Genomic DNA, 27,052 nt, shown 5'->3' with positions numbered 1-27,052 from the left:
CCCTCGGCCCCGAGGAAGAATGCTTTTCCCATGGGTAAGTGGGTGTAGTGAGGTGTGAGGACACGGAGGCAAGCTAGAATTCGGCCTCAGATCTCTGCCCTGTCTCCATGAGGAACAGTCATCCTAGAAGGGCAAACATACCCTCTGCCATATTTTGGAACTGTGCTCACCCATGCCACCGGACCTTCAGCTCCTTTCCTCTGCATCTATGGGGATCTCCACGCACTTGCTCCTTCCTACCTTCCTCAGGATGACATCTGTTCTAGAACCTTCGATGGCTCCCACTGTCTGATATGGCACGTGCAGGTCCACCTCACCTGTCCCTTACATCCCTCATTGTTACTCCTCCTTCTCCCCTCCCCTTCTAATTCCCACTCCCACTCATTTAGGTATCCCCCACTCTAAGGAGCCCCCCACCTCACTACCCCCCTCATACATCTACCATGTGCTTCTCTTCCCATTAGACGCACATGTGCACCAGACTTGACTCCCCTTCACCTTCCCAGCTGGGCTCTGCTTCTGGTGAGTCGGGCTCTAGGCTACCTGCCTGGGCCCAGCCGAATGCTCAGCTTGTCCTAGCTTCTCCAGCCTAGCTGCCACCCTTCTCACACTCTCAAGCCTGGCCCCTCATGGCAGTGGCACGCCGTCTGCCCTGGGACACGGGGATCGCTAGGCCAGGCCTTCTGTGGCTGGTGTGCTCAGGCACACTCCTCCTGCCAAGATGCCACGCACTGAGTCACCGGTCCATTGTCTTTTCATTAATTGGCTGGATGTGAGTTACAATTTAATAAGTAACATTTGATGAATTGAAGGTCAAGGTTTTCAAAACATCTCTTGATGTGGAAAATGTGAATCAAAGAGAGGTCTTGGCAGACAGACTGGCTGCTGCCAGAGCCAACTGCTGCCCAGCTGATGGGTTGGCGTTGTAGTTGAGCCTGTGCAGACACCCGCTCCGAGAAGCCACTGCTCGTAGAAAGCTGGTCCTGGCTATGTGACACACGGAGGGTCCACTCCTTCCCAGGCTGGGGATCTGCTTACCTACTGAACTGATCCATTCATAACTATATTTGCCTCCCTACCAGCCTGGAACACCTGCTCCAGACCAAACCAGGTCTGTTTATCATTAAGGTCTCAGAGTAAAGATCATGGGAGAACCTTCTAGAATCCTGAACAAAGTTGAAGTCAACCATCCCTAGAGTTCTCTGGGCATTCTTGTTAGAAAACTTTTGGCCACGAATTCCCAGTTGGAAAGCAAGCCTCATAAGGGTGGGCACTATGGCCTTGGAGATCAGCTAAACATCCAATCCTCTGCCCGGTTGGGGGCATGTAGTGCTCAGGAGGCAGGTGTCACTGTGTGAATGAGCAAACAGGCCAGCAAGGATTGGCTAGGGCTGAGGCTGACTTAGTAGATTGACTTTGCAATGAATTTTTGGCCCAGCCAAGTCACCTGTGCAGAAGTGTAGGGAATGGGGGAGATGCATGGGGGATGCAGCCACCCCGGAACCAGGGCAGTCAGAGGCAGGTGGGTGTACTCCTCCTACCCCTACTGCCCTCTGTTCCCACTCATGATGTGCTCTAGTGATTTGGGAAACCACACTTTAAGGGAGGTGGTGGGTGACAGAGTGACCTGTAACACTCATAGCAGTCAGCCCCACAGCGGCCTTGTCCATTATGGGAATGTCCCAGACAACTTGCAAAGGGTTCATTTCAGGAGCCCTGGTGGCTGAGTGCCCACTGGTCAAGTGACTCCTCGTAAGTGTCCTTATGGGGCACTGAGCAAGTCTGATCCCAGGGCCTGCAATGATCATTTAAAGGAGGCAGAAAAGCATTAGAAGCCACGCTCCTAGGCTTTGGCTACTATTTCTTAAACTGCTTTTTAGGTAAGTCCCACATGGTCTCATAGCAACGATCAATGACTGCATGCTTCTAACACAGCAGGCACACATGAGCCTGGCACGGAATTGCCACCCCAAGAGGTGAGTTAGGAAGTTAAAGACAGAGAAGTGAAAGAATAAGCCCCAGCAGACATCAGGGCTGGGGGTCCAGGCTCTGGGGGATCCAGAGTTCATGCTTGTTGCTCTCACTGGCTGCTTAAAACCCAGATACCTGGTAGAGTGCGGTGCCACCCTTCTATGTGGGGCCTGGAGCCCATGGGGGTGCTATTACAAAGGGGGTGGGGATTGTTGTTGTTGAGACAGCGTCTAGTGCAATCCAGGCTGGCCTGGACCCTGCTATATAACCTAGGATAACCTTGAACTCTAACCCTCCCCAAAGCTGTGATTACAGCCCTTCCCCACCAGTCCAGCTACTGGTTCTGGCTCTTCTGAGACAGGTTCATATTCTCTAGTACAGGCTCTAGTACTAGTTCTAACCCGGAACTCATTATGTGAGACACCACTTAGCACATGCCTTTGGCTCTCCTCTCATCTCTGGAATCCTGGAAGTACAGGGGGACATCCAAAGCCAGCCCACACAGTAAGGGGGCTGAGCCAGGACTCGATGCTGCTCTCTGAAGCAAGAGGAGACCCCCGAAGCCAATCAAGTTACTGTAACAGCTGGCACTGTGGCCCATTGCACATTACATGATTTCCGTGTAATTCCTATCTGAGAGACAGCAACTGGGCATGCCTGGTGGAAGAGGACATGAAACCTGGGTTCCATGTCCCACCCTGGTAAGTCTCAAAGGTGACACACAGGTACACAGTCCTACACACATGTGTACTCTTATGTGTATGTACATATGTATGTGCACACAGGTATTTCTAGGACATTTGGTGGCTCCCCCTGGAGGCCCCCTCCCTCAGACTGAACCATGTACCTCTCTTCTCTAGGCCATTATCACAAGGTAGTGGGAGAAACCAAAAGGACAGCTGACCCCAGTTACCCACAAGACTAGAGCATCATATAGAAACCTGTATGTAGGTCCAGGCACAGAAATAACTGGGTGAACCCATAATGACCCAGAAACCTATGCTGACTGTTGACCACATCAAGGCTGAGTGACTCCCATGTCTTATCAACACTCCACTGTCCCCAGGAGGAAGGTACTATCCTCAGTGACGCCAAGACAGGGCTGGCACACTCACTCCACAGCTCTGCCAGTCTTCCGAGTCTTCAGTGCCCCCAGCACTTCCCTAGACCCCAAGGATCAAGACAGAGTGGCTCCTGACACTGGAGACACTGGAGCCTGTACCATCTCCCCCAAGGCCACAGGCTCCTTCCATAGAGAGACACACACCTTGTCCCCGGCCCAGTTCCCACCGCCCCTTCGGTCATCCATGCTAGACACGACGTCACCTCTTTGATTTAATATCAGCCGACAAATACCCAGGTCCGCAGGCTAATCATCTGCCTAAGGCTACCAGGGCCACCAGGGCCACCAGGGCCACCAGGGCTGACCACGCCTACGTTCCGGAACATCAGAAGCCATCTCCTCTCACTCCCCTGTTCTGCATCTTTTTCTTTCCCACTGCTGCATTTCCAAGCACAGAGCTCAAAGGAGAGGCACAAAAAATCAACCCCCAAAGCCCAGGTTCACATTCCCAGCCATCAAATGGCAGCAATAACCAGATGCTTTGGCCACTCCTCTTCAGCTGGTTCAGCTACCAGGAGGTGCACCCGGTCACACTCAGCTCCGCTTGGAGTTTCAGATACTTGCACAGGGAACCTTTTGGGGCACCCTCTGGTCTCCAGCTGGGTTTATGACTCTTGGAAGAGTGATTTCCCAGCATGCCTGAGGACCTAGATTCAGTTCTTAGCGCTGAAGCAGAGTGGGTACTGGGTAAATCTGTGAAATCATAGCAGTTGACGAAGAGCACTTACCATGTATCGGGCCCACACATTAATGACCTATGATGTGCATTTGACAAATGAGAAAATTGGGGCACAGCGAGCTTTAGAACTTTGCCTTGGGTCACAGAGCAAAACACTTTTACCCAGAGAGTCTGCCTCGGGCATCCAGGCTCCTCATGACACCATCAGTTACGATACCATCCATTCAGTTCTGACACGACATTCCAGAGACCCTTGCAGCAACTGAGGCTCCTGAATTAACCACAGGCCTTACTGTCTCAGTCCTGGACCACCCCCCAGCTACTGCGTTTCAGAATTTTCCTATTTTCAGAACGTTAGAGCTCTGCCCAGCCTCCCCTCAGCCTGTGTCTATTCCCCCTAGATTCTGTCACCTCCATAACCAGCCCATTAGGAAGCAAGGGAGCTTAGTTCTAAGACTTTACCAGCTTTGTGGCTCTGGGCCAGGCTCTCGACCTCTCTGAGCCTCTGTTTCCTTCTGTTACAAGGAAGCCCACTTCTCAGGCTGGGGTGAAGGTGGGAAGTGAGGGGTCCTCTCTTTCCTGACCTCCCTTACCCAGATTCTGAGAACTTACTGGGCATTTCAAGGGGAGCCTGTAGACTAAAGGTAGAGTGTGGGGCCTGAGTAACTCCAACTTCCCTCCTCCTGAGGTCACCATGAGTCCTTTCCTGTGTGCGGACACCTTTAGGAGAAAGTCAGGAACATGTGGGCACAGTCACATGGTGCCAGATCAATCCCAGAGGAGGGAGGTCCCCTCTCACAGTGGGGGCCTCAGGGCTCAGTGCTCTATTATGGGGGTTGTCAGCTTGTCTTCCATCTCCGCTTCCCTTCGACACCAACAGGGCTAGCAGGTGCAGAGTCCAGACCCAGCACCAGGCCCTCCATGAGTAGGAGAACATGACTGTATTCTCAGGCTATGCCCGCCATCAGGTGTTAACTGGACAGTAGCAGCACAGTGACCCACAGAGCCTAGTGAGGTAAGGGAGAGCAAGGCACAAGCAGGGAAGGAGCATCAGGCAACCCAAAGGAGCCCACAGACCTGCCAGCAAGAGCTTTTCTAGGGAACAGGCCTAGTTAGTCGCGTCACTGTTAGCTCTCTCTTAGCACCATCTGCTCCTTCCTTTTTTTTAGGACTTGCGTGGAAAACACCCACTCACACTGTGGCTCCACCCATGCTCCTGGCAGCTAGAATAGCTAGAGGGATAGCAACAATCCTAGCTCCTCAGAAGCCCCAATGAAGCACTGAGGGAGGAAGGGAGAGAGGGAGGGAGGGAAGAAGGGAGGGAGGGAGAGAGAGACATAGTGGGAATCCCAGTGCCTCCAGCAGACTAACAGTATTGTTGGCAGAGTCAGGCATGTGTGTTTTTGATGGACAGAGCTGGTGATGTTCTAATTGGGGTGAACAGACCCCAGAGGAGGGGAGCTGGGAGCGGGGGAGGAGGCTAGACTCCTGCCCCGAGAACCAAGCACTTTAGTTATATCTGAGTTGTTATCAGACTGACCGTGGAAGAGCCACAGGGCCTGGGCTCAAGCAACCTAGTTTTACTCAATAAAGGTCTCGAAGCTCCACTTTCCAGTACAGTACAGCACAAGTATCATTATCCCATTTAAGTTCCAGCCCTTGGCTCTAATTTACGAATTAAGCTATTACATATGTATAGGAAAGTGTGGGGGGTGTTGGAACTATGCCAGCTCAGGTGTGCGGGGGGGGGGGGGTCATCTTGGCATGGATCCAGTGGCTGAGGAGGACACTGAAACCTTTTAAACTGAGCAGATCCAGCAGGCACATGCACACTGCTGCAGGTGGCTCGTGTGTACACAGTTAATTCTGCTTCTTTGCTTTTATGATGTATGAAGTCAACTTTCATCGGTGCAAGTGTTAATTTCTTTTTGGGAGGGTAGTTCAAGACAGGCTTTCTCTGTGTAGTCCTGGCTGTCTTGGAACTTGTCCTGTAGACCAGGCTGGCCTTGAACTCAGAGATTCCCCCCCTCCCCCAACTTCCTCTGCCACCAGCAAGGATTAAAGGCGTGGCGTGGGCCACCACTGCTCGGGAAAGTGTTTGAACTATTTCAAACACAGACGAACTTAAAGAAATATTGTAAGCAACACATTTGTTCAGGAATATGCCCCAAATGACCAAGACGGCAGGAGAAGGGAGAGGCAGACAACACTTGCTGGGGCCACAGGGGCAGAGACGACAGCATCTTTTCTCTTTTAGGCACATGGCCAGACCACACCTCCCTACCTGCTCTATACAAGCATGGGAGCAGGCTGGACAGCAGCACATTCTAGCCTGCCCTGAAGGCTGCTTCCTACAAACCCTAAATGAAGGGAACCTGGTCTCTGAGTGTCCAAAGAAGCAGAGCATTCACTCCAACTCCACTGGGACTTCACACGAGGGGAAAAGAAGCTTGTATGTTATGAAGACACCAAGTTTCCTAGGTCCTTTCTCAAAGAAGCTGGCGGACGAATGCAAAGGCGGCATCCCTGAGGTTTTGCCCTCCCCCATCTCCAGCAGCCTGGTGTGTGGGTGCTTCCTCTGCAATGGACAGGATATGAGCACCCGAGGGAGTCAGGCCCCGTGCTGAGGGCATTGCAGAGTGCTCACTTGACCCTCACAGCAGTCCAGGAGCAGGTCTGAGGTATCATTGGGGCCATCTTTCAATGCTGTCACCGAGGCGGAGAGAGGTGCAGTGGCACCGTGACCTGAAGTAGACAGCCAGCCCTATACTGCCCCACACCCTGCTCAGCACCCAGGGGCACCACTTTATTATGTGTAAGACTCTAGGCCAGGTCCTGCTGAGGACAGCGCAAGCCTGATTCTGCCCGGCTTTGGAACCCCACTAGTGTGGAAGTGACAAGGTGGATGTGGCACATGTCACAGAGCTGAGGAGATGGGAGGGCCACTGTTGTCAGGGCTGTAGAGTGTTAAGGAAGGAACACTGGCTCCCCTAGAAGAATGGGGGTGGGCTTCTTGGAGGAGGAGGTACTTAAGACTGGCAGTGGCGGTGGGGAGATGATGTCCTACTTGGAGCTTGGCATTACCTCCTAATCCTCAGGAATAAACTCAGACAGTCCCACTACCGTGTCTACAGTAAGGACCTGTAAGAATCCAGGGCAAAAAAAAGATAGGGAAATCAATGAAAATAAATAAACAAACAAATTAACCTCCCAATGGAGAAAAAGCCCACAAGAGACAGACAACTTCACAGCTGAAGTCTATGGCCTCTGCAAAAATAATCGGTGCTAATACTTGAACTCTTCCAGAAAGGCAGGCTGGGAGGAGCCCTTCCTAACACCTTTTATGAGGCTGATGTCACCCTAATACCTAAGCCAAAGGGACCACAGGAAAGCAGGACCAATGCCGATGACATAAACATCCTTAGGAAAGCCTCAGCCAGCAGAAACGGCAAGTGAGGACTGATGGACACGAGGAAGGGACTTCACACCTGCGGCTTCACACCTGCGGCTGAAACTGCAAGTGAGAACTAAAACAACATGAGGAAGGGGCTTCACATCTGGCCTGGGAGGCTGGTCTGGCCCTGGCAGCTGATGGGAGGCATCATACCAACGGAGAGGTGAACCACACAATCCTGATACAGAACAAGCATCCACCCCTGAATGCACTCTTAGAATTCAGGTGTGGAAAGGGAAAGGTCTTCCACATGAGAGTTGTCTATGAAAACTGCTCCACTGCCTCCACTTAGAACCAGCAGAAGCATCAGGCAATAAACAGAAATAAAAGGCATTACACATCTGAAAGTAAAACCACCTCTAACCATGGATGGTATGATAGCATTAAAAACAAAACAAGAAACAAAACAAAACAAAAACCTTGAGGCTGCACAAGGATCAGAAGGAAGTCTAAGATTTGTGTGGATCCACAGACCACTCCAAACAGCTAGAACAATGTTGGAGACATCATACTTCATGGTATAAAATGATACATACCTAGCCGGGTGGTGGCAGTGCACGCCTTTAATCCCAGCACTTGGGAGGCAGAGGCAGGCAGATCTCTGTGAGTCTGAGACCAGCCTGGTCTACTGAGCAGGTTCCAGGACAGCCAGGGCTATTACACAGAGAAACCCTGTCTCGAAAAACCAATAAATAAGAAAGTAAGAAGGTTAAGTACGTAAAATGATATCACAAAGCTATAGTAATGAGATCAGTCTGATACTAACATAAAAACCAACACACAGACCTGTGGGACAGAAGTCCAATCACATGTGGTCATCTCATTTTGATAAGGGCATCAAGAGGACACAATGGATAAAGATAGCCTCTCTAATAAATGGTACCAGGAAACCTGCGCTTTTATATGTAAAAGAATAAAATTGTAAGTTCATCTTATTCCAGATATAAAATCACCTCAATGTGGATTAAAGAAAAACAAATCATAAGACCTAAATGTAAATCCAGAAGCCAAAAACTTCCCGGAAGAAATCACTGGCTTGAAATGTGATTTACTGTATAGCATACCAGCAGATTGGGCTACAAGAGCAACAAGCAAATAAGACAATAATAAAGAAGTCACAAATGCACAAATAAGACTAGAGCAAACTAAGAGCATCCTGGTGGTTTGAAAGAAAACGGCCCCCAAGGGGAGTGGCACCATTAGGAAGCGTGGCCTTGTTGGAGTAGGTGTGGTCTTGTTGGAAGAAGTGCTACTGTGAGGGTGTGCTCTAAGGTCTCACATACGCTCAAGCCATAGTCAGTGTCTCACACCATTTTCCATTGTCTCCACAAGTTGTAGAACTTTGAACTACCTCTCCAGCACCGTGTCTGCCTGCATGTCATCACGTCCCGCATGATGATAATGGACTAAACCTCTGAACTGTAAGTGAGCCACCACAATTAAACGAGCAAGGCGGCCAAGCATAAAACGAAAAGGTGTTTGGCATCAATTAACTGTCAAGGAGAGATGCAAATCAAAACACTCTGGTTCCGTCTCAGGATGCCATTGAACTCAAAAGGTAACAAGTGTGGGAGAGAGCGTGGAAGAAAGACAATGCTTGCACACAGCTTGGGGGGGGTACAGACTGGTGGAGCCATCGTGAAAAATAGGGATCTAACACAGAACAACCATAGACCCAGCAATCTCTACTCTAGATGTAAACCCAAAAGAAATGAGAGCGCTAAGGGCTACCTGCACCCCCACTGCAACACTAGTCATTACAGCCAGAACTTGGGGCAGCTGCCACCTGATGGAGAGATATAGAAAATGTGGCTCTTGGGCATAATGAAATATTATTCAGCCTTAAAAAGAGGAGATCCTGCCTCGTGCCTGAATGGACCTGGAGGACATTCTTCTATGTGGACTGGGAGGGAAGGAGAACCTGATATAGAGAGAGAAGAGTCAGGGTTGGACGGGAGGTAGGAAAGAGAAAGTCAGCAAATCAAAGCAGAGAATGCCATATGCACACTTGGGAAAGGCCAGATAAATATCCCAGGTCTATAATAATAGCACATTGCACGCGGGGTTTTGCTACACAAGGTCATAGCTATTCTTTGTTGTGGCTATGGATTAGACATGGAGGCAACTTGCTTCCAAAGAGACACATGAAGGAAGCTGGGTCCCCATATGGTGATGCGACAAGGTGGTGGCCCCTTTAAGAGTTGAGGAAGTACAGGTGGGGGTACAGACAGGGGTGCAGATGGGGATGTTGTATACTCTGATCACATTCTGACACCCCTGAGAGTATCAGTAAAATTGTTCTGAAACCGAGGGCAGAGCTATCTACTAGCTGACCAAAATTAACAGTAGAGGTTTTGGGGGACTGAGGATGGATAGAGACCCTGAAAGTAGTAGGGAGGGCTTAGAGATGGTCTGGGCCCCTTTTAGATCAAGGAACAAGAGAGAAAGGAGGTCACTGGTTGCTTCTTTGCTGTTTGTCTGGTCATTCAGATTCTGACCCTGATACCTGACTCCTGCGTTTTTATTGATAAAGAATAATTAAATAAACACTTCACTTGGCAAAGCCTATAGCACCCAGTATTCCCAGAAGGTCTCCCATCCAAGTACTAACCAGGTCTGACCCTGCTTAGCTTCTGAGATCAGATGACATTATGTGCATCCAGGGTGGTATTTATATTTAAACTTTCATCTGGTGCCCAACATGGGGTGCCAAAATGTACTAGGTTCTTTCTTTGGGGCCACCGACCAGCTCCCAAATTATGACAGAGACTTCTTAATGGTTTTGGATGCTCGGCCAAGCTCAGGCACACTTCTGGCTAGCTCTTTTAACTTAAATTATCCTGTTTCTCTTTATCTAGCTTTTGCCTCAGGAGATTTTTAACCTTTTCTTACTTTCTTGCTGTCTTGCTGTCCCTGTGTCTGTCCGGCTGAAGGATGCCTGGCTTCCGGCTCCAGGCATGTCCCCCAGTCTCTCCTCTTCCTCTTGCTATTATTTCTCTCTCAAGCCTAGATTTCTCCTATTTACTCTCTCTGCCTGGCAGCCCCGCCTATCCCTTCCCTTTCCTGCCTAGCTATTGGCCACTTAGCTTTTTATTAGACCAATCGGTGCCTTAAGCAAATATGAAACAAATGCAACATATCTTTTCATAATTAAACAAATGCAACATAAACAAAAGTTAACATACTTTTATATAGTTACAGTAATATTCTGCACCATAAACAAATGTAACACATTTTTGACTAGTGAAAATAATATTCCACAACATGGTATGGACAAGGATACAGACGGGGGTACAGACAGGGGTACAGACAGGGGTACAGATGTGCAGCCATCAGAAGAGCTGAATGCGAATCTTGTGAGAGCCCACTCAGTCTCCACAAGAGAGACGGTTATGAAAGAGCCATTCCCATCACCCTAGCCTTCCATCTTACCACGTGACCTCTTCCCAAAGTCATGCATCCAGCCATGACACTGTGAGCCAAGAGGTAATACAGCCAGGGGAACCTTCATAGCATCAGCCCAATGACACCTGCATTTCAGTCTCCAAAGGTGAGCAAACTAAACCTCCTCTTCCTTTGAAGTGACCCAGATTCAGGTATCTTACTACAACTAAAGAGAACAGACTATATGGGAGATGATGAACATGCTAATATGTCCCATTATGTAACCGTTTTACTGTAGGTATATGGATGGAAATATCTCATAACATCATGCCATATGCCTTAAATATACACAAGAAAACATTTAAAAAAAAAAAGACTCTGGGACAAGTCTCATGTCCCTGAAAAACACTTACCAGTGCTAAGTGAAAGATCCAATTTCAGATTGTTTTATTTTGAGACAGGGTCTTACTCTATAGACCATGCTGATCTCATACTTGGGGCAATCCTCCTGACTCAGCCTTCCAAATGCTAAGATCACAGGTCCAGAGTCACCACTCCTGGGTTCCCAGGATTCTCCCGGCTTGGTTCCTATACTCCTTTATTGCCCCCCAAACCCTGGTAGCACCTACCACTCTGCAGGTTAGTGATAAAAGGAAGTGAAGTCGTGACTGAGCCTGCACCTCACAAGCCCCCCTCACCTGAACCATCACGTCAGCACGGCTAGAAAGCTCTGCAGTGGCCCACTGGGCTGGGGCCTCCGCTATGTGATGATGTGAACAAGACATTCCAGCTGTTACTGGTGCTCGACTTCCCAACAGAGTGTCGGCTACCAGCAAGGGAGGGAGACAGGGAAGAGGGGAAAGGTCAGAATCATCAGTGTGTCATGGTGTCTTTAAAGGGTGACCAGAAGGGCCTGCCCACTCTTGTTGCGTCCCAAGCCCCTTGTTCCAGCCTATTGGTGAGAAAGTTCAGATAGGCTCCTGAGGGAGACATCCTGCAGGGCCCTGGAGAGCTCTTAAGACAGCCACGGTCACGCCAGCCATACACAGCCTGTGCAAAGGCCCCAGCCAGTGGAGACTGGAGTTGCAACATAAGAACACGTGGGCGCCTGCATGGGAGGTTGAACACTGATGGAACCCTGGCTCTAGCAAGCACATGCCAGCGTCACTTCCTGAGCTGGGGTGACGCTATGTGGCAACGGGCAGAGCGCACAGCGGGGACAATGGGCAGCTCTGCCTTATCTACAGCTTCTCGAAAACCTAAAGTTACTTTGACATTGGAAGTTCACTTAGCTTTTAAAACTGAGAAATAAAATGTCAGAACTAAAACCAAAACCAAGGGGTCAGGGACAGGGGCTTGTCTGCACCCCAGCTCCCAGAAGCCCCACACCTGACTGTTCCAGCCTCTGGAAGGTGCTCTGCAGGTCCACACAGGAAGTCCCGCACCCTCTCTACTGCTCCTCAGCACAGACTCAGTGGTAACTTCCTGCCCAAAGATGCCCACAGTGACAGGAAACAGTCACTCAGGCTTCGCCACTGGCCTACCACTGCCCACCCCCAGCTTCCATGGCAACAAACCATAAACACAACTAGGTAGATAACAACCAACATTGGGGTTTCTGTGGGATGCCTCTAAGAAAATAAAGTGACAACAACGCACCCTCCAGAATACGATGTTGTTGAGAAAGCCAGCTCTTACATCATAGACATGCATGAAAATCCAGCTGTGTCACCGGCCACTGTGGCATCATCGTCAAGTGCTGTCCTTTCCCAAGCCAGCAGGGATACAGCTCCTCCCTGGCTGTGAACCAAGGAGATCCACGGCAAGCCTTGGCCTTAGCCCTAGATGCAAGCTGCCTACTAGGCACACTTGGTGCCATAGCAACACAGCCCCAGGGAGGCCTGAGGGTGATGCCCGAGGGCCGCTGGTATTTGCAGTGGGTACACTCCTCAGGAGAGAGGGCCATGCCTTCCAATGCGGCTCAGAGAAGAGTTCAAGTGCTGGTACAAGCCCCTTAGCCTGGCCAGCCCAGGGGAACAGAACTCTGACTGGTCCCTCTTGGACTCCACAGGCCAAGAGTCCCAGGGGCTCTGCTCCAAGTCCTGTCCATCCAGTGAGCACACGCTGGTCACACTGGCCAGCCAGGGTGTGTGACACAGGACTGTGCATTGATTTCTTTGGCCCATCATGGTGGCTAACAGAAACAAAACTGGAGTCCATTGCCAATCATTTGTACATAATGTTAAGCTTTTTGTCATCTCTTAAAAGACGGGGGGGGGGGGGCACTGGAGAGATGGTTCAGAGGTTAAGAGCACTGGTTGCTCTTCCAGAGGTTCTGAGTTCAATTCCCAGCAACCACATGGTGGCTCACAACCATCTGTAATGGGGTCTGGGACCCTCTTCTGGCCTGCAGGCAGACACGGAAGGAATGTTGTATACATAATAAATAAATACATCTTTAAAAAAAAAAAAGACAAGGGGATCTGAAGACCACAGAGACACACCGAGGCCACTTTTCTTGCCGGACACCACTCCCTCCAGCTAGCCACAATCAGCTCTCTGGATATCTCAGTGTAGTGGGCACTTCCTCTCAGGACTTTACTGATGGTTACTGAAAAGGGCAGCCCAGATTCCACCTGTCCCAGTTCTCAAGTGGGCACCACTGGCCCTGCAGAGCCAGTACCCTTCCTCCCCGTGGTCACACACCACGTGCCTCACCATTGTGGTTTACCAGTTCCAATAACAATACAGGGGTTAAAGAGCTGCTGGGCCGGTGCCCCTCGAAATCCCTGCAATGAAGGAGAACCCCAATCTACAAATGAGGCAAACTAAAACATGCACCTTGTCCAGGGTCCCCAACAGTGAGAAGGGACAGCGATCGTGAGAGGTTCGCCACATCGGGAGGGCTGGTCCTGGGGCAGCTCAGGGCAGCTGGTGCTCAGTTATCCTCTGGGGCGTTTGCAATGGAGAAGAGCATCCTGGTCCAAACTATGTGTCACACTCCTGAAGATCTGGAGACACTGTCTACCATGAATGGACTCTGGGACCCAGCAAAGCATCAGAGAGGGCCAAGCAACACCGAGACTCCAAAAGCTCTCGGGGGACATTCTGACTAACTCCTATACACTAGCGACTTCTGGTGGGAAGGTGGGGGGAGACAAGTCCTTGCCAGGATTGATGAAAATCAATAAGCTCAAGGTGTCTGAGATGAAGGATGTCCTTGCAGTGAGGTGCCGGTCTCTAGGATTCCAGTCTTGCACACACAACTGTGTGCCTGGCCAGTTACTTCCCAGCCCTGGGTCCCGAATTCCTAGTCTAAAATGGAATCAGCAGAGGAAATAGTTCCTGGAAAGAAAAGGGAACCTAGGAGATGGGAGAAAATATTCTCAAACCAAAGATCTGATGGGGGCAAAGGGGAGGGGGAGGAAATAACAGCCAAAACATACAGAAAATCCTTCAATTCAGCAGCTAAAACATATGCCACCCCAAGTCAAAGGTCCAGGTAGACAGACGTTACAAGGCAAACAAGTGGCCGGTGGGTATGAAAAGGCACCCCACACGGCCACCTGAAACCTCACCACACATCTCCTTGCATGGCATTATCCAAAAACAGAAGACACTAAGTGCAGGTGAGAGCGTGGGGACCGGGATTCAGGAAGTTGCTGAGACTATAAAATGGTATTACTGTTACCGGAACCACCTACTCAGCAACCCCATCACTTGGTGTTTATCGCTCTCCACAAATTGAATTCAGAATCTCAGAGAGGTCTGTGTGGGCCTGTTCGCTAAGGATTAAGCGCAACAGCCAGGCTGTGGGAACAACCTCAACATCCATCCAAAGATGAGCGGATAGAAAGGTGTCTTGAGTATACGGCACAATACTACACAGCCTTAAACAAGGGGACGCCTGTCATTTGTGATGAGACAGATGGATGGACGAAGAGGACAATGTTGAGTGACAAAAGTCAGCCACAAGACAAATACAGAAGGACTCCTCTCTATGAACTCTCAGAAACAGGCAAGCCCAGAGAAGGCAGGGAGTGGTAGCTGCCAGGGACTAGGGATGGAGGGAGAGCTGGTCACTGCCAGGGATGAGGGAAGGGATGGAGGGAGAGCTGGTCACTGCCAGGGACTAGGGAAGGGATGGAGGGAGAGCTGGTCAATGGTCAGTTTCAGTTACACAAGATGAATACCTTCTATAGACCTGCTGCAGACATGGAGCCCACAGCTAACGATGCTGTCCTGTGAAGTAGAGTTTCTTAGGCATATTCTTCCTGTGCTTCGAAACTCAAATGAATACCAATGACAATAAAGTGACGGCCTGGGAGTCTGCGAGGGTGTTGGGATCTGCTCTGTATCCAGCTGGTGGTCATGACTTCATAAGCAGGCCTCAAATTTCATCATAAGGACACCAAAAAAGTTAATTTCATTGTGTGGTAAGTAAAAATAAATAAAACGAGGGCAATAAAGTACTACTGGTTGCATCTATGTCACGGGACCGGCGCGGCTGTCAGTGATGTGCCGGGTTCAGGGCCAAAGAAGCATCAGCATTGCATCCCCCGCAAAAAAAGTCAAGACCCAGCCTCAAATGGGAGCAAGATGGGAGGCTGTAGGAGCTGCTGGGATGCCAGCAGCAGGCAGCAGACAAAGCTGCCAGGTGTGGTAGCCAGCTGTAGCTGGTTTCAGTTTTCAGTTCTCAGGGTTGAGGGTGGACTCCTCCGGTCCCCTCTGACCACTTGTCTGTTCTCTGAGAGCTGGATGTTAAGGTCCTTTGTGCATTGTTAAAATCGGGTTATGTGGCATTCCAGATATAAACACATTATTATGCACACAAGCACATCAGGCCTGCTGAGTTCACTTAATTATTAAGTTTAGCCACTGCCAGGTCTCTCATCTTGGGCAGGGTTCCCACTATCTGGATGAACAGCACAGCACCCTGGGTCCATTTCAGGCAGTCCTGGCTTCCTGTCCAGCCGTGCTTCAGGCAGGTTCCTGGAGGGTGGCTGGTGTTCCTGGACAGGGAGGTTGTGCCAGCAGAAGGCGCCTGGTGCGAGGAGCTCCTTGAGACACCCTCTTTGAGACCCAGAATTTCTGGTGGCCCATCTCCATGGCTGTGATACTGAGGTTCTGTGGGTGAGGTGCCTTTTGTAGATCCTCTTCCATGACCTGCTCCCTCCTGCTTTCCCCAGGGGCCATGAATTTTTTGGAACAGATACACAGGCGTGCTGGAGGGCTGCCTCGCCTGTACTTTCCCCACATATATAACCAATGCAATTAGGTTAATAGACCTACAAGCTCAAGTCGACAACAGATGATTAGGCTAATTACCCCTTCCTTAAAGGATCAATTAGGGCTGTGCTGCCCAAACTGTATTCTGAGAAGCGGTGCCAGGCACTCAACAACGGGTTCCTTAGACGTTACACGTCTGGCACAAATTAGGCTGAACCAGGACCCTGCTTCCTTCCACACAGGATTTCACGGAGGCTTTACAAGCTGGAAGAACTGTGGGGTCCAGTCAGTGGTAAGGGGGCGAGGGAGGTTTGTCTGTAGACCTCAACATGGCTCTAATCACCAAAGGACTTAGAAACACACAGGCTCAGAGTCAGGTTGCGCACGGAGATCCTGTATACCTCACCCCGAGCTTCCCATGATGCTGTTGTCTTTGGAGAGCAAAGATCATAACAGAAAGGACAGGTGACACACATCTGCAAACTCCTACATGAGGAGCTAAGGCAGGAGGATCTCAAATTCCAGATCAGTATTGGCAACTTAACAGGTCCTATCTCAAAATAAAAAGGGAGGCAGTATGGCTCAGTGGAAGAACCCCAGCTAGCCCTGTGTTTCAGGTCCAGCGGGGTAGTGGGGGCGGTGGGGGGACATACTTTGAGACTGACTCTCTTTATTGGCCACTGCAGAAATAGAAAAACAGACGATTTAGGTCATGTAGTAGGACCAGAACTCTTCTCCCCAGCATTGCCTGCCAGGGCTCCACCAATGCCTGCTCCCCTGAGGGCTCTAGCCCACTTACCCGTGGCTCTTCCAACTTTGAGCAATCTTTCTTAGCTCATGTTCGCACAGACCCACAGCTGGCTCTGTTCTGATTTCAAGCAATGTCCATGGTTAACCAGGGTCCTGGCTCACTAATTTAGAGGTGCAGGGCAAGCCTTAGCCAGAACGCCTTCCTCACCAATGGCCTGGGAGGAGAGATTTTTCCAGGCGAGCATGTGAACATAGCTACTGACCCAACACTTCCAGATGTCAACAGTGCGGGGACTTTAGCAAAAATTGATTTTAGACAATTCTGGAATTGAGTGTTGGAAAGAGGGCGAGAGGAAAGGGGGAAAAAGGGAACGATGTGAGTGTCTCAAGATGGGCGCTGCTGGGTTGGGGTTAGCGAGGAGGAAGGAGATGCGCCAATTAGAGGAGGATTTGCTTCTCTCTGAATTCAGGGACCAGGAAAGAACACACTTCCAGCCCACAGGACACAGGAGCTCCAGACACACACAGAAGTGTAGGGTCAGCTTCTGCAATCACCATGTTCAGGACCTCGGTTCTCGGTGGGCTCACTGTGATGGGATGACCAGGAAAGTCTTCAGGGCTTGCCTTGCCTTTGTGAGTTGGGCAGGTTGTTCAATGAGTCAAGCCCATGAGACTTCAATGGTGAGGTCAACAGTGCTCGGCACTAGTACATGCTCAACAAACTTGAACGCCTGGCTTTTGCAGGCCATTCTACCTCTAATCTGAATCTCCATTATAAACGTGCTGTGAAATATGTGTTCCTGTTAGTCTCTAGTTCTTTCTGGAATGTGGGGGTAGACATGGAGGCATTCTTATTGCTTCCTAGGTTGGTAGTTAATTCTGTCCTCAGAGGATCAGGGGTGGCTGGGCTTAGCCTGTTAAGAGAGTAAGGGACTTTGGTTTTCTACAGGGCCTGCTGGGGAATGTCGGGTACTGAGGAAACCAGGCTTGATTTGCAGATCAATGTCACTCATTTGGAGCTGAAAGTGGGATGCTGAAAAACTCAAGCCAACTTCAAGAGGGCCATGCTGGGGGTGTGGCTCAGTGGTAGAACACTTCCTTAGCACATGCAAGGCCCTGGGTTCCATTCCCAGCACTGCAAACAAGAAAGAGGGGCGGGGGAGCAAAGAAAACCTTTGCAAGGTCCACTCAAGTGCCCTAAGGGAGACCTTTGGAAAGCCAGAGTTAGCTGTGATGGAGGCCAAACCAAGTCACCACAGGCAAATGACCTGTGCTGTCACACAGGGTCACAAGTTCAGAGGGGTCCCCATCCTGAGAATCCCTGTCCTTTCTCAATAGAGCTGAACTTTTGTTTTGTACCCAACCCCACGAATCAGAAACCGATATCTGGGCTCTGCACTGCAAGACATCTCTCTTGCCCCACAAGCGGCCCCCCAAGTGAGGCAGCACACACGTCCACCCCTCCTGAAGTGAGCGCATAGATAACCAGGGGATGGGAGCAGCACCCTTAGATTATGGAGTTTCGACCTGGTCACTGTGCGAGAGCTGCCCATGGCATCTCTTTCCTGGAAGAGGAGCTCTGGAGAGGCAAGCAGCGAGTGCCACTAGCCAGCCGGAACTAGCGACAACACCCACGGACCTGGGTCACAAAGCCAGTTCTGTAAGTTCAATGATCAGTATCAGTAAAACAGCTTAACAGGAGCAAAGCAAACACAGTAATCATTTAAGGCCCACAGTCCCTCCCCACTGCATTCAGCCTCCTCCCTTAACCCCTAAAACTCAGAAAAGGGCCGATTCAAGGATGAAGAGAGAGGGCCTTGGGATACAGTTCAGCGGTGGAGAGCTTGCTTAGCATGCACGAGGCCCTGGATTCCACCCGAAGCACCAAAGACAGGAAACAAGGATGCAGAACTCTCCACCAGCAGCTGGCCTCCACATCACACTATTACCTACAGCACTCTAGACAAATGGAGATGGGTCGTGCCCAGGGGCACCTCCAGCCGGGCACCATTCTAGGCGCTGCAGACACAATCGTGTGTAAACTGGACATACATCCTTGCCCTCAGGAGATCGGATACTGCTGAAAGGGAGGAGAATATGCATCCTAATTCACTAATTCCAGAGTGGCAGGAGAGAACGGGTACTCCAAGGAAAGGGCACAATCATGATGGTAGGCAGAGGCCAGAACTTCCTGGTGCGTGCTGTGCCCCACACACCCACTCTCATGTGTGGATGCTGACCATACCCATTTCATGGGCAGGAAAACACACCCGAGCTAAGGCGCTAGTTTCCCCTTGGTCTTGAACTGGCGAGTGAAGGCTGTATTCGAACCACTCCATGCCCCTCTGGGTTCTCCGCTACGAAAAGATCTGACCAGGTGGTGGGCCTCCAAGATTCCCCTCGTGTCCCAGAGCCAAAGCTTCAGGGCTATCAGTCCAAACTCCAGTTCCAGTTTTCTCTCTACACATGCCAAACACTTCTGCCAGAGGAACCTCCCTGTGCTTTAAAAGGAAGATTCACACACTCTCTTAAAAGGCAAAGCCTTTAATCCCAGCACCCAGGAGACAGAGATGGGAGGATCTCTGTGAGTTCGAGGCCAGCCTGGTCTACAAGAGCTAGTTCCAGGACAGCTAGGGCTGTTACACAGAGAAACCCTGTCTAAAATAAAAAGACAAAGGGATGGATATCAAGTTGCTTGTACAGTGGATGCTCCTGGAGCCTATATCACACACACACACACACACACACACACTCTTTCTCTCTTCTCTAGGAGTGCAACAAAGGCTGTGCCATGTGTCACCCATCTCTCAATGGTAGGACAAGTGGCAAGGCGCTAAACATAGGGATGACACTCAGCAAACGGATGACGGCCCTAGAGGTGGAGAGGTCTGTAGAATGGGGAGCCGTCCCTCTTAGTGAGTCCTGGAGCACACGGTTGTGTCAAAATGTGAAGAGGGCACATTTGCTGGCACACAGCTTGCCCTGCATGAGGCACTCATACCGTGGGCAACCCAAGCAAGCAAGAACTTTAAATCCGCATTGGTGGGAACTCCATGACAATAGTGGCATGTCCAGAAATCCCCAAGGCAGTAGAAGCTCAGAGCTGGGCCGTGTACTCTTTAAACATCAATGCTTTAATGTCACCTGGCTAAAGACAGGCAAAACAGCCAAGGCAAAAGCAAGAGCTAGCTGGCTCCAGGGTTTTTTTTGTTTTGTTTTGTTTTGTTTATTTGTTTGTTTTCTCAGCTCACCTTTCCCCAGACTTCCAACTGGAACCCAGGTCTGCCCTTCTAGCACGCAGGCAAGGGGAGAAAGTTGAAAAGAATCAAGAGACAAGAGCGGGGATTTCTTCAAACTCAAAAGCCCTAGAACTTAATGAACTATGTGTGGACAGAGGAGGGTTAGGAACCTTTACAGTCAGCTCTAGGAGGTATGGGGGACCTGGATGTGTCCTGTGCCCTTCTTTCTGCAGGGACACACTATGGCATTGGGACTGCTCCTGAATGCTGCCACAGGGCTCTCCAGACCCAAAGCTGATGTGTCTGAAAGCATTTGTCTGAGCCCAGGTAACCCCAGGGCTGCCTCAAAGGAGCAGGAAGCTGGTTTGCCAGATGATACCAGTGCCCAGGATGGGCTAAAAATCCACGTCAGCTAATCAAGCAGTGTGAGGTCAATGTCCTCTCAAGACCTAGATCCCAGGTTGCCAGCAAGTTTGGGCATTTTCTAGGTTGACTGTCACTCTGTTCTGTTTTCATGCACACCAGTAAGAGGGGAGGAGGGATACTGTGACGGATGGAGGAATAACCGTTTTCTAGCTCTGGAGAACACTCATTCATTCGTGGATGTCCTATTTCTGAGTTCCAGCCTGTAGGCTGGGTCAGGGGTGCCTCATAATCCCGGTCCTTCCAGGTGGGGACCTTATTTTTAGTACCAATTTGCAAGAGGTGAAACCGATATTTTGAGCATACCCTGACACCTGCTGCGGCCAGCCATCTGAGCAGCAAGGGGCTGCACTCTAAGCCTTTGCTTCCAACATCTACGACATACAAAGCAGCTGGTTGGAGGGGCAAGAGCCATAATCCCGTCAGCCAAAGCATCCCACCAGCCCGGGGCATCTCGGTGCTTCTTATCTCGAGGGAATGTCTGGTGGGGAGGCCCTTCCCAGGCAGGCTTCCAAGAGGCCTGGCTCTGTACAATAGCATTCCAGGAGGCAGAGGACCCTACAAAGGCACAAACCGTAGGGCCTGCAGAATGCCTAGCCCTTCTGCAGGGCCCCAGGACCCCAGCCGCCTCCTCTTCGCACACTGTTCACAGCCAGGGCTGGGGGGACAGTTTTCTGTATCTGGAGGGCAGAGCATTCTGGGGCTTTGAAGAACCAAGCTACTCCAGCTGCTGACAGACTGGATGGGGATGCAGCTGTGAGATCCCACGGGGCAAGACCAGGCGCCCTGCCCCACCTGTCACCCTGGGTGGGGTCCATTAGGGAGGGCTGGGGAGAGAGCCTGAGGATGAAGTTGCTTTTATTTGGGAGTTGGGAGAAGATCTGGGTTCCAGGCTGGGGGAGGGGGATGCAAGCTGGGGACCCCGCGCTGATCAAAGAGAGTGCGTGAGCTCGTTCGAGCTGCACGAGGCAGGGGATAGGGCTCCAAGCCCAGGAGAAGGCCGCGGTCCCCCAGGCCTGCCGAGGCGTGCACCGGGGTCGCGTTTGCACGCAGCGGGAATCGTCGCCGAGATTCCTGGCGAGAGAGGGCCTGGGGAATGTGCCTCACTCACCTCCTGAAGTCAAAGGGCATCGTGCCGCCGAGCCGGTGGGAGCGTTGCAGGCCAGGCGGGCCGCAGCGCCGCGTGGGTCCGAGCCCGCTGCCAACGCCTCCTTGGCTGCCCCGCCCCCTCCAGCCGGCCCGACACTCGCCACTCGCCTCCCGCCGCCGGGAAGTGACGCTCCGCGCAGCCCATTGGGCGCTGCCGCCTCCCCCGGCCGCCCCTTCCGCCGCCCGGTTAAAGGGGCCCAAGGACCGGCGGGATGGAGCGGGCTGGGAGTGGGATGCGGCCCAAACCCAGTTCTCCCGTACTCCTGATTTGGTTTCTTTTGGCCTCCGATCTTCTTTCCTAGTCTGTGTGGGGCCTCAGGGCAAATCCCTCGGCCTCTCGCTGTGGTTTTTGTGTTTGTAAAACAGAGCCATCGCATTGTGAAGATCAGAGATAACACTGCAAGTTAGGGTTCTTGCGGGGCGCTAGCTGTGGGTGAGGGCTTAAAACTGAGGGGTGCGCAAAACACCCCTGGGAAAGTCCACTGGGCAGCCTTTGCCTGATCTGCCACTACTGTTTTCTCCATCTGCAGATACCCTGGTTTTCCTAGGTATCAAAGAAACGTTGGGATCCTGATTTAGTGGACAGCCTGGCATCTAGTGAGAGCTTCTCCACCTGTTAGGATTGAGTTTAACTATCTGCTTTCATCATCTTCCATTTGGTGTTTGTGCCAACCAGTATTTGAGCATCTACCCACCCGAAGTCAAGTCTGTGCAGGGTTATCCAGAGGCTCTGGGTCTGCACCGTTAGAAATGGCAGAGAACAGCTCCCTCAGCTTGCAGGGCCAGAGAAGGGAGCAGAACTCCAAGACTGCAGTGATTGGCTGATCTTAGTTGTCAACTTGCCATACCTGGGAAGAGGGAATCTCAGTTGAAGAACTGCCTCCATCACCTCCGCCTGTGGGCATGTCTGTGATGTTTTCTTGGTTCCTAATTGATGTAGGGAGGCCCAACCCTTTATGGGTGGCACCATCCCTAGACAGGTAAGCCTTGGATAAGAAAGCTAGCTGAATGTAAGCGGGGAGCATGAGGCAACAGACTTCCTTTCAGGTCCCTGCTTCAGTTTCTTCTTCATGGTTCCTGCCTTGTGTTACTGCCCTGCCATCCCTTAGGGAAGGACTGTGGTATGGGTGTGCGTGCCAAATAAACTCTCTGCTTCCAAGTTGCTTTGCCGTGTTTGCCACGGCAAAGAAAAAGCAAATTACAACACCAATGTAGGGGAAATCTGACCTCTGAACTTCCCTGGGTTCTGTTGCTGATGCTCGTCCTCAAAGTTGTGGTGACCTAAGACAACAGCAACTCGGCGGGGGGTGGGGGGAGCGGGGGGGGGGGGGCCCAAGTTATAAAAGCAGGACCTGTGGCAGTTTCCTGATGTAAAATCAGATAGAAACAGCTGCTTAATTTCCTGAAGGATAAATGGGCAGTAAAAGCCAAGTTTGGAAATACGGGAGCCGTGGTTCCGCCAGCTCCTTCTTCTGACAACCCATATTCCACTCCCAGTCATTCATTCACTCCACAAGCGCCCCGTGTGCTCATGGGAAATGAGACGATCTCAGCCTGGCCCAGAACCTGGGAGCAGCACGAAGAATCAAGGGGCCTTTGGTAACCCCTGGGTGCAGATAACCCCCAAGACAGACATTGTCTGTTGTATGCATTGATCTCATGTCTTCTCTTTTCAGAAGGTGGTCCAGAGACTAGCTACCTGGGCATCTCAGTGACCTTCCTCCTCCTTAGCCCAGACCTCCTAAAGCATCTCAGTTGTGCACTTTGGCATGACCAAGGACAACAAATGACCAGGAGTAAATAAAGATAGGATTGACTGGTGTTGATATTTTCTACCCAGAGAGAAAGCTCTCAACTTTTGATGGATACAAGGAAATTTGCAAGTTATAGCTTCCCTTGCAGCTATGCGACTGGGTTATTGAAATGTGGGGGGAGGGGAATATGGCTTTAAGAAGAGTGGGTGCAGCTGAGCTGTAGTGACACACACCTTTAATCCCAGCACTCTAGAGGCAGAGGTAGGTGGGTCTCTGAGTTTGAGGCCAGTCTGACTTACAGAGCAAGTTTCGGGTCAGCCAGCACTGTTGCACAGAGAAACCTATCTTGAAAAAACAAAAAAGAAAGAAAGGAAGAAAGAAAGGAATAATTGGTGCATGCTGTGTGTCCCTCTGTGTCCCTTTATCCAGCTGGCTGCCTAGAATGATGGACCATGAAATAGAAACTACACAGAACAAAGCAATAAGACAGAAGAAGCCCAGTTCTTGTCACTCAGTAATTTCATGGTATTCTATAAGATAGAACTAAGCGTCTGTCTTATTGGATCTACTAATTTGGGTTGCTGAACACTTACAATGGAACTTAATGGTAATACTGCTGCCCTGCCTAAATCACTTGACTGTTCAAATGCCGCACAGAGAGGAGGCCAGTCCACTCTTATCTAACATCCTGTGCTTTTCCTTGGGAGAACTTGGCACAACTCACGATTGGATTAGCTAGCTAGTACCCACACCTCAAATTGAGTGGAAGCTTCCTGAAGGAGCTCGGATGGCCACCACTCTGTCCCACCACCCAGCCTGTGTTTCCATGTGTGAGGAGAGGCACATGTCTAGGGCAGAAATGTCACAGGGTCTTCCCACAGGACAGAGAGGATGGGAGTGGGGTGACCATGTCACCAATAACCTCTGTGGAGACTGTTGAGGTTTGGAAGCAAAGGGGGTTGCCAATCCCATGTGTCAATCCACCCAGGAGACAGTGAGAGGTGGGTCAAAGGAATTAAATCAGGCCTCTGTCACAATGTGTGGGAACGCTCTGGACCTCTTTCAACATGGCAGCAACTATTAACAGTTGAGTTTGGGAACTATGAATCTTGTGGTATCCTGTGGAGGTCAGCCTCCAATGGTCTTCATAAGGCAACAGCCCCAGGCCCTTAGACGATAGCCTTCCACAGTGAATAGGTCTGGCTTATGTAACTCGACAGGATATTGCAGAAGGTGTGACTCCTGAGGCTACGCTCTAAGAGGCATCATGCCTTCGTCAAGACTCTCTTGAATCACTTCTCTGGGGGAAGCCCCAGTGCCAGGCCCTAAGGATGCTCAGACATCATTCCCTTGAGGCCTCCTGCCACAGCCAGGTGAGGAAGCCCCCTAGGAAGCCTGCTTAGCCCAGGTTGTGCCTCAAAGCTGCAGCCTGGCCTACACTTGAGCTTCAGCTCCAGGGGTGACCCTGAGCCAGAATTTCCCAGCTGAACTGCTCCTAAATCCTGACCCCTAGAAACTTTATGATACCAAGTATTTAAGCGATCGAGAAACACATACTGGCGTTCTCCTTCCTCTGTGTCACCCCCAGCCAGTTCGAGGAGGCCACTTTTGGAGTCAGAGAAGTCTCTGGGTGGCTGACCTGGAGGAATTTCTTAAATGGCTAGGGACAGGCCTAAAACTAGGGGTAATAAGTCCTTCCCTGTGGCAGATAGCCTGAGGCTTCCCTAGTGACCGTGACTCCAGGTGCTGGGATCCTGGGTCATCTCCTCCCCCAGAGCATGGCTGGATTTACTAACCCATGCCAGATGAACAGAGCATCGCATAATGATGTCGGTTCTGAAATTATGTTACAAAAAACCAGCAACTTCTGTCTCAGAAAGTATCTCATGATCTCGGAGAAGGGTGCTGCCCCTTTGAGAGGCTGCCCTCCAGGGACATCATGTGATGGCTTACAAAGGAATCAACAACAACCACGTACACGTGATTGGCCTGGGATTGGTCAGCTCTAGCTGTATCTTGGGACCGTACCTTGAATGGGCCTTTGAGATACCCTGAGCAGAGGCAACCCAGTTGATTCCTACTGGGTTCCCACAGGACAGCCAAGGAATTTTAAGCGCCCAATTTGCCCTGATCTGTGACACAACAGCAGGTGGCAAGTTTGCTACTCTGGGAGCCTTCTGCGAGAATGAAGGAGCATGGGAATGCCTGGCGTGTAGTAGGTGCTCATTAGGTGATTGGGGAACAGTCAGTCCTTACAAAAGAACGTCCTTAAGGGAGAAGTTTCCCTGCCCCCCCCCCCCGCATGCTCGTTCTCTTCTTCCCATCACTGCCAGAAACATCACTGCTCCTTCTTTTAGGGCAGGGAATATTTGGGTTGGGTTTGTTTTCTGTAATGAGACACTCGTTCATGTTCCATAGGAGCGGCTGGTTCAACCTGATCTGGATGAAGAGAGATTAAAATACAATAGCCCTTTGTTGAACTCAGCAAGGACTTAAAGGAATTAGATCTCAGGAAATAAAAGGTCTCTGGAAATGTGACTATTCTTTCTTGCTTTGTTTAAGTCCTCTGGCCAGCCTAAAGGTGCTTGCTCATTCCTTGTGCGGTTATTCACTGGCGCCTCTTCATGGGACATGTTCTGCATGTAGAGACGAACATTGCCATAGCTCTGATTTCAGTTGGGGAAAGAGGTTAGCAAAAGTGTGGGGCAATAACCGGGGGCAAGGTACCAGTGTCAGGTACAATCTTGTGGGGAAGGTCTGAGGGCTGGGAGTTCCAGGGTAGAAGGACCCTAACGCCAAGTCAGAGGGGGTGAGGTTGAAGCGGAAGATAATAAAAACCATCTCAAGTGGATGTGAACTGTCTGTGTTAGGAGAGAAGAAGGGAAGGGATAGGAGAAATGAGAGAGGAGGGGAGGGGAGGAGAGGGGAGAAGGCAGGAGAGGAGAGAGAAGGGAGAGGAGGGTAGGGGAGGAGAGGAACTTGTGTGCCTGGGGTGGAGTAAGCCTCAACTTGTGTACACACACCAAATCAGGTGGAACAGAGTGGTAGTGACTCTCTAAGGGAACATCCAGGGGTGTTGTTAGAGAAGATGGAGCAGATATTGGAAGGCTAAGACTTCTGAGGTCTTGGACAAGAAGTTAGGGAAGGTTTCTCGGAAGAGCAGGCGCGAGAGTCAAGACAGGAAGAGCAAAAAGGAATTAGTCTTGGGAAGAGCCACTGCTGTGTAACAAATTAACCCAAACTTAGAACTTTCACCCCCCCACACCGTGTTTTAGTGCCTAAGGATCAGGCATCTGGATTCCCCCACGTGGACCTCTGTAGAACACTGCCTATGACATGGTGAAGGGCGGGGGAGACTGGGGTTAATCGGTTTTGTTTTATTTTGTTTTGTTTTTGAGACAGTGTTTCTCTGTATAACAGCCCTGGCCATCCTGGAACTCACTCTGTAGACCAGGCTGGCCTCGAACTCACAGAGATCCCCCTGCCTCTGCCTCCCTAGTGCTGGAACTAAAGGTGTGCACCATCACTGCCCAACTGAGATTGATTTTTCTTCTAAGGCAATTTCTGCTATGCGTTGATTCTAGAGTGTCCCCACAGGCTCCTGATTTGAACCCTTGTTCCCCAGCCTGTGGTGCTGTGTTGAGGGATGCAGGGTCTTTAGGAGCCGGGGGTTGGCCAGTAAAAGCAGGCCTGTAGGGGCTTTTGAAGGCAATTCCCACCACTGGTCTGATGCCAAGCTCTCTGCTTGCTGCACTGACAGCATAAGCTGAGCTGTTTCTACCATTATCTCTCCCACCATGGTGGCCTTTCACCCTCTGAAACTGTCAATCCGAAGAAGCCCTCCCTCCTGAAGCTCTGTTCGGGTATCAGGTGGCAGCCATGACGGGCAGAATCTAC

At 50.8% G+C, this 27,052-nt stretch overlaps 1 protein-coding gene across 1 annotated transcript in view; it reads right to left on the bottom strand.

Moving 5' to 3' along the window:
* Positions 1-21,510, bottom strand: part of Ergic1 (endoplasmic reticulum-golgi intermediate compartment 1) — a 99,643-nt gene extending 78,133 nt beyond the window's left edge. The window contains exon 1 of the mRNA XM_085694834.2: positions 21,364-21,510. Coding sequence (XP_085550960.1) covers positions 21,364-21,383 — 20 coding nt within the window. The 5' untranslated portion in view covers positions 21,384-21,510. The remainder of the gene's footprint in view (positions 1-21,363) is intronic.
* Positions 21,511-27,052: the final 5,542 nt, after the last annotated feature.

Source organism: Myodes glareolus, chromosome 9 (genome assembly GCF_982192425.1).
Source record: "Myodes glareolus chromosome 9, mMyoGla1.1, whole genome shotgun sequence".
NCBI lineage: Eukaryota > Metazoa > Chordata > Mammalia > Rodentia > Cricetidae > Myodes > Myodes glareolus.
Note: the sequence above shows the minus strand (reverse complement) of the source record. Positions and strands in the feature narration are given on the sequence as shown.